General features: G+C 31.2%; 1 protein-coding gene across 1 annotated transcript; it reads left to right on the top strand.

Moving 5' to 3' along the window:
• Positions 1 to 1,781: 1,781 nt before the first annotated feature.
• On the top strand, positions 1,782 to 9,532 carry LOC113860893 (ABC transporter G family member 34-like). The gene is made up of 20 exons (XM_027493443.1): positions 1,782 to 2,146; positions 2,389 to 2,509; positions 2,696 to 2,784; positions 3,123 to 3,207; positions 3,326 to 3,616; positions 4,109 to 4,199; positions 4,296 to 5,196; positions 5,361 to 5,521; positions 5,659 to 5,762; positions 5,898 to 6,063; positions 6,151 to 6,234; positions 6,336 to 6,502; positions 6,842 to 7,174; positions 7,298 to 7,588; positions 7,703 to 7,786; positions 7,934 to 8,067; positions 8,183 to 8,410; positions 8,516 to 8,687; positions 8,900 to 9,154; positions 9,263 to 9,532. Exons 1-20 carry the CDS (start codon positions 1,782 to 1,784, stop codon positions 9,530 to 9,532), a joined length of 4,392 nt encoding a protein of 1,463 aa, XP_027349244.1.
• The last annotated feature ends 1,952 nt before the right edge of the window (positions 9,533 to 11,484 follow it).

Here is an 11,484-nt window from a genome sequence, read left to right as displayed (position 1 = left end):
AAGCATATTAATGTTTCAATATTTGAATGAAATCGACCATCGTTATAATTACCAACTTCCTCTTTCTCTCTCTATGCATGCGTCTACAGAGGGGAAAAAAAGGATAAAACGAATTTCGAATAAAGATATAAAAATATAAATCTTAAATAAAAAGAAAATATTTTAAAAAAAAGTTAATGTATGTCATCATTTAATTAAGAGAATGTAAATAATATACTTATTATTAATAATTTATGCAAGTCTTACTAAATAAAAAGAGTGTAACATATAATTTAATAATTTTTTCGTAAATTTCACCGAATAATAATCCAAGGCGTGGTTAAAAAATGTGTGTCACTGTCATTTTTCTTTAATTGTTTACTGTGATACTCTTGATTATTGTGTAATATATAAAGTAATAAAAAAATTTAAAGAAAGGCATTGATTAAAAATAAAAAAATATTAAAAATGTTATTGCATACGCATTTATTGTAATTTTTAATGTATGATCTTAATATATTTTGTAATAATTTATTATTTTAAAAAAATTTAGAACACTAATTAACAAGAATTTAGAAAAATTAGAATATAATTAAGAATATCTAGAATATACATGAAGTGTTTGGTTTGAATTAATATGTATCTAACAACAATGGGTACAAGTAAACAAGTTCTACTTAAGAATAAATATAAAATTAATTATATATTATTTATTTTTATTATCCTATTAATGTGAAGCGTCCTACTTCAACCTATATCTAACAATATTAGCTACGATTTAAAAGTATTTCTTTTAAAGTGCATTCAATTTGATGTAAATTATTAAAAATTGAATTAAAAATAAAAAACAGAATTAACTAAAAATAAACAAATCTAACATTATTAAACTAATTTTTTATTATATTGAATTTTTAATCTCATTTTAAAACTCGATCTAATTTAATTCAAATCAAATCTATATGACTGTGTATAATTTTATTTATAAAATTAACATCTCACACATGTTTATAATAATTACTTTTTATAATTATTTTTGTTTAAGTTACATCTTTTTATTATTTTTAGGAATACATTTGATTATTTTAATGATTTTATAAATATATTTTAGATTAATTTAAAATTATTCTAGTATATAGTTTTTTATATTTTATTTAAAAATAATATAGAAGAAATAATAAATTTATTTATAATATTTTAAATAAACTTATAAACTAAATCATCCAATTCAATCCAAACCACTATAATTTTACGATCAAATTGATACAATGTACAAATACCCTAGTTCTTTTTTTAGTATATCTATCATCCATTTAGTGTAAAATCTACTGTAATCTAAGCTTAATAAAATTTCAAGATCCTCATTTACTTATTTGCAAATAAACTTATTAGATAGTTTTTCCCTTGTAAAATATGAATAATTTTTTAAAAAAACTTGTTTTAAAAAAATGCTTTTAATTATTAAATAAAAGATTACACTTTTCATTTTAAAATAGCAAGTTTATATATTTAATAAATACTTTATAAAATAGTTAAAAAAAATTATTAAAAGAACATCTTGGTATTTTGACCAAGTCAGTCAAACTTTCACTTTTGTCAAGCAATTGAATGAATCTGTCAAACATTATTTTTCATAATACCTCTCTGACACATAGCATATATACATATGACAAACCCACAAATTTTCATCATCTTCTTCAAACTTGGAGTGTTAGTGTGTATGTTACATTAGAGACATACACAGCACTTAATTAGCATCCATTTGAAGTTTAGGTAATTACTGGTGAATTTGTGTTAAAAATCAAATGGCGTCAGCATCAGTAAGAAATGATTTGCTCAAAGGAACAAGAAATCACCGAAGCTGGCCATCGAGGAGTTTCAGGGCAACATGGACGACATCTAATGATATCTTCAATGTAAGAAGTGAACACAGCCACAAAGATAATGAAGAGGATCTCAAATGGGCTGCCATAGAACGCTTACCAACGATGGATCGCATGAGAAGAGGGGTTCTACGGCTTGTTCTTGATAATGGAAAGGTTGTGTATTGCCCAGTTGATGTCACGAACCTTGGGTTACAGGATAAGAGGCAGCTATTGGAGAGTGTACTGAAATTTGTGGAGAATGACAATGAAAAATTCATACGTAAACTTAGAGACAGAATAAATAGGTGTGTTGTTTTTTTAAAAAAATTATTATTATTGATTTTCATAGTTAGTAAAATTTTTATTAAAAATTAAAATAGTTAATAATATCAATATAATATTAGATCTTATGATACCATGTGGTTTTTAATAAAAATTTATCATATATAAATTTTTATTGTATGTTCATAATTATTAGAAAAATTATATACTAAGCAATCACTATTGTTTATTGCCACTAATTATTTTCTAACGTTTTTACAATCAGGGTGGGGATTGAAATTCCAACTATTGAAGTTCGATTTGAGAATTTATCAGTGGAGGGAAATGTGCATGTTGGAAGTAGGGCACTTCCCACCCTACTTAATGTTACTCTCAACACTTTTGAGGTACTTGTTCCATTTGTTTGTCTATACTATAAAGCAGCGATGTTAAGAAGAAAATTTTCTTATTTGCACTAGCTTTAACCGTACTTGTATTCGTTGGTAACATATCTATGATTTTTGTTAAACTTAAGGGGTATATTAATTTTGTTTTACATAACTGTTTTTTATTTATTTTGTTTTGCTTGATAGAGGATTCTGGTATTGTTTCACCTTGCACCTTCCAAGAAGAGAAAACTTCATATTCTTAAAGATGTTAGTGGAATCATCAAACCATCAAGGTAGCTTGCTTATTTAAAATTTCACAAGAATATTTTAATTGAGAATATTAGTAGCAGATTTTAAAGATCATGAATTTTGCTTTAAAAAATATATATTTATTGATAAACAAAATATGATTTTTTTATTATTTATTTTTTGTTGTGTTTAATCTTAGGTTGAGTTTAAGTATCTAAAAATAATGCATTTATTTAAAAAAATAGTTATTAATTACACATGTAATTATTTGTTTACAAAATTTTACTATATTTAAATGTCTAAACGTAAGCCTAAAAATTAAGATTAACAAAATATATTTATTTAAAGCCTAATAATATTTTATTTAACATGGTAATATCAGGATGACCCTACTGTTAGGACCTCCAGGTGCAGGGAAAACAACATTGCTTCTAGCACTTGCAGGGAAGCTTGACAGAGATTTAAAGGTTTATTTCTTCTTCTTCTTCTTCTTCTTCTTCTTTTTTTGTTCTAATCAATTTACTCAAAGTAATTTTTTCTTAGTTCTCATCATCTATGTGTAATTCTTTTTCATGACAAGACCAGGTTTCTGGGGGAATCACTTATTGTGGCCATGAGCTAAATGAATTTGTTGCTAAGAAAACGTGTGCCTATATTAGTCAACAGGACCTACACTATGGAGAAATGACAGTCAGAGAGACCTTAGATTTTTCAGGACGTTGTCTAGGTATTGGCACAAGATATGAAATGTTGGAAGAACTTTTAAGGAGGGAAAAAGGAGCAGGAATTAAGCCGGACACTGAGATTGATGCATTCATGAAGGCTACAGCCATATCAGGCCAAAAAACCACGTTGGTAACAGATTATTTTCTCAAGGTTTGTAATTGCATGTTGGCTCAACTCCATGTTAATTAGTTTTACGCCTTTGCTGCTATCTATTTACGTTTCAGACGTACATATGTTTTTTATACTTAGAAAATATTATCGCTTTTGCTTTACTTATATATAAAAAATAATTCTTAATCCTCTTATCCTTTATTTCCACAAATCCCCCGGCCTAATTATTAAATAAAAAAGTATTTAATATATTTTATGTTTTCAACATAATAATACATAAACATTTTTATTTAATACTTACTTTATAAAGTCTTTTAGGAAGATTATTATAAGGATACAGTAAAGCTTATAAAAAAATTATTTTTCAGTCATTACATATACAAAAATGATACAGTTGGACTTAAAAACATATGATTTGGAATGCAAAAAATAAAAACATATGCTTTTTCTTATTTTTAGAGATAACAAATAATTATTTTTTTATAAAAATTAAAATAAAAGTCATAAGATATAGGCTTTTTTTTCCGACAGATACTTGGATTAGATATTTGTGCTGACGTTATGGTAGGTGACGACATGAGACGCGGTATTTCTGGTGGACAAAGGAAACGTGTCACAACAGGTCAATTATATCTTATCTCCTTGATGCTTAACTAATGAATTAAGGTAAATATGTATATTAATGTGTACTTACCCCTCTAGTTATAACGTGGTGCAGGCGAGATGCTAGTAGGACCGGCAAAGGCACTTTTTATGGACGAAATATCAACAGGATTGGATAGTTCCACCACTTTTCAAATATGCAAGTTCATGAGGCAAATGGTTCATATCATGGATGAAACCATGGTGATATCTCTTCTACAACCAGCACCAGAGACATTTGAACTATTTGATGACATTATCCTACTTTCAGAAGGTCAAATTGTGTACCAAGGTCCACGTGAGAATGTGCTAGAGTTCTTCGAAAACATGGGTTTCAAATGTCCTCCAAGAAAAGGAGTTGCTGATTTTTTACAAGAAGTAACGTCTAAGAAAGATCAACAACAATATTGGTTTAGAAGAGATGAACCTTATAGATATGTTTCAGTTCCTGAATTTGCCGAGTCTTTCCATTCGCTTTACATAGGAGAACAACTTGCAACACAGCTTAAGGTTCCTTATAATAAGAGCCAAACCCATCGTGCTGCCTTAGTTAGAGACAAGTATGGTATATCCAATCGGGAACTATTGAAGGCATGTTTCTCAAGAGAATGGTTGCTTATGAAACGTGACATATTTGTTTACATATATAGGATAATACAGTTAACTGTCTTAGCTGTTTTTAGCTTCACTTTGTTCCTTAGAACTGAAATGCCAGTAGGCACTGTTCAAGATGGACAGAAGTTCTTTGGAGCGCTATTTTTTTCACTGATAAATATGATGTTTAATGGGTCATCAGAACAAGCCATGATTGTTTCTAGGCTTCCTGTCTTTTACAAGCAAAGGGATTCCATGTTCTATCCTGCATGGGCATTTGGGTTACCGATATGGGTTCTCAGGATCCCCGTCTCATTTGTGGAATCAGCAATATGGATTTTACTCACGTACTATACAATTGGGTTTGCTCCTTCAGCTAACAGGTACTATGGGTTTGTTTTTTTCTTAGTGTTGTCCTATGTTTTCCTACTTAACTTGATTGTTATTTTTAAAGCATTTTTTTCTATTTTGGCTTCAGAGCAACAATGGTTCTTTTCAGACTAGAATGAAAATTCGTAAATTCACATTTATCCTTGTATTTCGCCAGATTTTTCCGACTATTCTTGGCATTATTTGGCGTTCATCAAATGGCTATATCTCTTTTCCGGCTTGTTGGTGCAATTGGTAGAACACGAGTTGTTTCTAATATATTGAGTGGCTTGATTTATCAACTAGTGTTTGTGCTTGGAGGATTTATTGTCGCCAAAAGTGAGACAACATTCAATTCTTAATCTTTGAGATGTTGTAATGTTTGTGGAGACTTCTAAGCTACCTACTCGTTTTATTGTTATATTTTATGGTTTTAATGAGTACTTATTTCTACAAATGTTCTTTTATTATTTCAGATGATATTAAGCCATGGATGATATGGGGTTATTACGTTTCTCCTATGATGTATGGTCAGAATGCCATAGTGATAAATGAATTTTTAGATGAAAGATGGAGCAAAGTAAGATTTTTTTTTTTCTCACTCTTATTTCTCATTATCAATGTTATGCATGTTCAAATACAAAACGAAATTTACATTAAGTCGAAATTATTTCCATCAACTCAAAGCATTGTAAATATGGTTAATATTTTGCAGCCAAATACAGACTCAAGAATTGATGCACCTACCATCGGAAAATTACTGCTCAAGTCTAGAGGCTTTTATACTGAAGATTATTGGTTTTGGATATGCATTGGAGCCTTGTTCGGGTTTTCTCTTCTTTTCAATTTTCTCAGCATAGCTGCATTGACTTATTTGAATAGTAAGTTATATCTATTGATTTTAATAGTCTGTAAATGAATGGAATTTTCAACACTATTAAACCTTCTTAATCAAACCAAATTTTCAGCGCCCGGTGATTCAAAAGCATTCGTCACAGAAGAAGATGAAAAGAAGAATGAAAAGGCAATCCCAAGACAACATGAGATTGAAGGTAATTCAAGTGTATTTCATTGTTATTTGTAGAAAGGTGGGGTATTACTGACGAACAATATTAGTTTGGGTTAAGAAAAAAAAAGCTTTTAGCTGCACTAGATATTATATTTCTCATGCAATTCCAATTATTGATTGACGGTATTGTGGAAAACTTATTCGGAATTGCAGGTTCTTCTCATCAAGGACAAAGAACAAGAATGGTCCTGCCGTTTCAACCTCTTTCACTTGCATTCAATCACGTGGACTACTACGTTGATATGCCTGCTGTAAGTCACTCTGAACCCTAGACAGTGCACTCTTTTATGATCAAGAAATATACAACTCTCATACTTCTCAAAACATGTAGATTGAAAAGGTGGTGTGTACTTCTATATTATATGATTTTCAACGTACTTTCACCTACCACTTTGAGTTCACTAGGATCTTTGCTTTCTTAAATTCGTATACACATTTCTCTCTTTTTCACTTGGAATTATGTAAACATATATTCTAATTGAAATCAAAATAGTTTTTTCTTAGAAACGTTGAATTTTAAGCTTCCTGTAAAAATTATTGGGACATTTATTTTCACAATAAAAAGGTTTTAATTTGGTTTATGGTAACAGGAAATGAAAAGTCAAGGAATCAATGAAGATAGACTTCAACTACTACATGATGCAAGTGGTGCTTTTAGACCAGGCGTATTAACAGCACTTATGGGTGTTAGTGGTGCTGGGAAGACAACCCTTATGGATGTATTAGCTGGAAGAAAAACAGGAGGGTACATTCAAGGAAGTATTAGCATCTCAGGTTACCCAAAGAACCAAGCAACATTTGCTCGTGTTAGTGGCTACTGTGAACAGAATGATATTCATTCTCCATATGTTACTGTATATGAATCATTATTATTTTCAGCATGGCTTCGCCTTCCTTCAAATGTGAATAGACAAATGAGAAAGGTGTGTGGGAGTGTGTGAGCAAATTTTGTCAAACTTTCTTGGCCATTATAAATTGATTAAGTTTTTTAATAAACATTTTTTATTTTAATTATGATTTGGTTCTATTTTTGTTTGGTGATTTAGATGTTTGTTGAAGAAGTTATGGAATTGGTTGAGCTTAAACCAATCAAAGATGCACTTGTGGGCCTTCCAGGAGTGGATGGTTTATCAACAGAACAAAGGAAAAGGCTTACAATTGCTGTAGAATTGGTTGCCAACCCTTCAATTATCTTCATGGATGAACCAACATCTGGGCTTGATGCTAGAGCTGCTGCTATTGTCATGCGAACTGTGAGAAACACTGTAGACACTGGGAGGACCGTTGTGTGCACAATTCACCAACCAAGCATAGACGTTTTTGAAGCTTTTGATGAGGCAAGTTTGGGATATGAGATCATTAGAGTTTGTATGCATTATGTGTTGTTTATTTAGTTGAATATTTCGCTATATTGCATAACATTTTCAAATTTGATTTCTTTGTTATTACAGTTATTATTGATGAGAAGAGGAGGACAAGTTATCTATGCAGGACCTCTTGGTCGTCATTCACAAGAGCTCGTAGAATATTTTGAAGTGAGTATTGAAGCTTTTTTGTGTCTATCATCTCGAGAGTTCTTGATACCTCTGCTTTATACTTTGAGCATTGTGAACAGCTTATAATTTCAGTGGCATGCAAAAGCTTTTTTCTTCTGTAGATTTAATATTGATATTTTACTCCAGACTATTCCAGGGGTTCCAAAAATCAAGGATGGCTATAATCCTGCCACATGGATGCTTGAGGTCAGCACTCCTTCAATTGAGGTTCAACTTGGCATAGATTTTGCTGAGATTTATGCTAATTCTACACTTTACCAGTAAGTTTTTTACTTTGTGACTTGTCACTACTACTTATGGACTTATGGTTATATTATATGATACAAGAATTATAGTTTATGAATTATAACTACATGTTCTTCATACTTTCTTCAGGAGGAATCAAGAGCTTATCAAAGAGCTTAGTACTCCAGCACCAGGTTCCAATGACCTAACCTTCCCAACAAAATATTCCCAATCATTCTTTGTGCAGTGCAAAGCATGTTTTTGGAAACAATACTGGTCATATTGGAGAAATCCTCCGTACAATGCCGTTCGACTCCTCTTCACATTAGCCATTGGGTTAATGTTTGGTCTAATATTTTGGAATAAAGCCAAAAATATGTAAGTTATTTAATAATTTGCAATTCTTATGATCTTGCAAATTTAAATTGAATATTTGAAGCTAATATTGACCATTGATGTTTGCTTAATTAAATTGGTTGGCAGCCAAAAGCAACAAGATTTAATGAATCTTTTAGGAGCCATGTACTCTGCTGTGATGTTCCTTGGAACCATGAACGCTATGGGAGTGCAACCAATCATTGACATAGAAAGAACTGTATTGTATCGTGAAAGAGCAGCAGGAATGTATTCAGCATTGCCCTATGCAATTAGTCAGGTATAAATGTAAAGCAAGAGAGATTTATCTAAATCAATTGTTCCTGTTAATATAATCCTAATTTAAAGGGCAAGACTTTGTTGAATTGAATAAGAAAGCTAATAAAATCAATTGCTGCAATTTGTTCAATTAAAATAAGTTTATGACGTTGATGTATCTTTATTGGATAGATTCCTTATACTAACTCCGAATGCACTTCATTGGTTCTGTAGGTGGTAATTGAAACACTTTATAATGCCGTTCAAACGGGCATTTACATTATCATCATCTACTCCATGATGGGGTTTGAATGGAAGGCGGGAAAATTATTTTTATTCTACTATTTCATGCTAATGTGCTTTATCTACTTCACATTATATGGTATGATGATTGTTGCTCTAACTCCAAGTTACCAAATTGCTTCCATTTGTAATTCATTCTTCTTGAGCGTTTGGAACTTGTTTTCTGGCTTTGTCATTCCTAGGACGGTACGTTTATCTACCATTTTGATATATATTTTTTTATTCAAAAATTTGATATTGGAAAACATATGTATTTATATATTAAAAAACTTATATTTCTCTTAAATGTTATAGCAAATTCCTATATGGTGGAGATGGTACTATTGGGCTTCTCCTAATGCATGGACGATCTATGGCCTTGTTACCTCTCAATTGGGTGACGAAATTGCTCAAGTGCAAATTCCAGAAGCTGGACACATGGGGCTGAAGGAACTTCTGAAGGAAAACTTGGGTTATGACTATCACTTCCTCCCAGTGGTTGCTGTTGTTCACATAGGCTGGGTTCTCCTTTTCTTGTTTGTTTTTGCTTATAGCATTAAATTGTTCAACTTCCAAAAAAGATGATCAGTTCGGATCCTCTTATTCCCCAACATCACTTCAAATATATAGTATGGAAGTTGTGGAAATAGTGGCATTCAAGTAATATTTCTTTTTCTGAATGAATAATACTGTATTGTATTTATTAGTTATTATTAAGAATAAAAGCATAAAAACCAGGTTCATTTTCTGTCACACCCTCGATTTTATAGCTTTCGATGTAGTATTAGTGTATTTAAATTTATATTTACATATACATAAATTCACATTTGTTTTAACATTACCCTTCATTAAACTTATGTTTATAAAGTTTTTAATGAATTTTTAAATATGCGTTATAGCTTTTATTTCACCTTGATTTGATCGATAGCTTCAAAAGCAATTGTCATCTGTCCTGCGACGGATTCTTGTTTTTTTTTTTTTCCCTCCTGTGGAAAGGACGACAATTTAAGTATTGGATACCGCAATAAAATCGTTGTTCTTTGTTTCTTTTTCACTATTTTTTTTGTTTTTTTATTCTTTTTATTTTTTAAATGATTATTAGTGAGGTTTCAATTTACTTTGAATATTCTAAAAACACAATTGTATTATTTTTTTAAAGTGGGGTGATATTAAAAAAGACAAGTTAGTTAAAATCATTACATCTACCATGAAAAAAAAGGAGGTAACATAAGAGGAGTTTCCTCAATCCAAATAAAATCATGACATGTAAAAAAAATGTTAAATAATCAGCCACTAAATTTGTATTTTTTTCTGACATGTACTACTGAATAAGTAGTAAAATTGTCTCCTTAAAAAATTATAATTCTAAACAATAACACTAAAATAAAAGCGTGTTAACTGTATCAGAACTGCTTCTGATAAAATAGAAAATTTGATAGAGTATACTTATGTTCCTGAAGATGTTCAGATTCAGGAATCTATAACTCCTCTTTTAAGCCCTTACAATGTTTTTAGAAGACATAAATCCTGGACCAACAAAGTCAATACTTTGATCCTTAGAAAACAATCTCCCATAAAGGAATATGTCCAATCCACCAGAATGGACCAGTGTGAAATTCCTGCTACAAAGAAAGAAAGGTACATCAACCTAGAAATTCCTAAAACTTTCATAGACCATTGGAAGGTTGAGGGATACACTGCCCTTCATTTTGGAGCAATAAGATTAGTCCTATCTCTTCATGGTAGGAAAAATCTTTCAGTTACTGCTAGAATCACTCTCCTTGATTCTACTTATATTCACTATGAACATGCTGTCATAGCAACTCTATTGACCACCCTTTATGCTGGAAGTGCGGTCCTCACGATTTTTTCAAATTATAATGTCTCACTAAGGGACAAAACTCTGCCAGCTAGACTGAAAGTTCAGATCCAGCTCACTGGAGCAGAGCAAATTGAAGAAGCCATCTCTGCTACACTTCATCACCAGATGATTTACAGATTACAAAATCATGCTCATGACCTTCCTTTACCAGGAATGGTAAATGATAATCTGTTTGTCATAGCTAACAGAAGTGAAGATGATGTTCCATCCATTATCCAAGTTCCCAGACAAATTCCTCGAGAAGAACTTCTCAAACTGATTCCACTTGAATGGACAACTGATTATGAAAAGATCAGGCAAAACAACAAACCAATTCAGTCTTTTGAAGCCACTTTCAGAAGAACTGTTGATGGTGGTGTTAAAACCATTTTTAAGAAGCCTGATGATGAAATCAGTTCTTCTACTGATTGTTTCCAGTCACTTATGGTGATACCTGTTGGAAAAGAACATAGAATCCCAGTATACAGCTTTAAGCCTAATGGATCCTCCATCTATTCTGACAAATTTGATGGACACTTCATGTGGGATGTTGATCCTTCTATGTGTGATCCTGACTGTGACTGCTGGATGCATACTGGTGATACATCTGATGAAGAATCAAATGATGATGAAGATAATCAAAAAGAAGAAAGAAGAAGCCTTGCAAACCTCCTCC

The sequence above is a fragment of the Abrus precatorius genome, unplaced genomic scaffold (assembly GCF_003935025.1).
Source record: "Abrus precatorius isolate BTA unplaced genomic scaffold, Abrus_2018 Scaffold3, whole genome shotgun sequence".
Classification (NCBI taxonomy): Eukaryota; Viridiplantae; Streptophyta; class Magnoliopsida; order Fabales; family Fabaceae; genus Abrus; species Abrus precatorius.
The sequence above is the reverse complement of the archived record's forward strand: the minus strand, read 5'-3'. Positions and strand labels throughout refer to the sequence as shown.

What these genes read in the sequence shown, in the direction of transcription:
- LOC113860893 (XM_027493443.1), top strand. Translation starts at nt 1,782, where the DNA reads ATGGCGTCAGCATCAGTAAGAAATGATTTGCTCAAAGGAACAAGAAAT. An exon ending in TGGAATAAAGCCAAAAATAT is followed by an intron (nt 8,411 to 8,515) that starts GTAAGTTATTTA and finishes ATTGGTTGGCAG; the next exon opens with CCAAAAGCAACAAGATTTAA. An exon ending in TGCCCTATGCAATTAGTCAG is followed by an intron (nt 8,688 to 8,899) that starts GTATAAATGTAA and finishes TTGGTTCTGTAG; the next exon opens with GTGGTAATTGAAACACTTTA.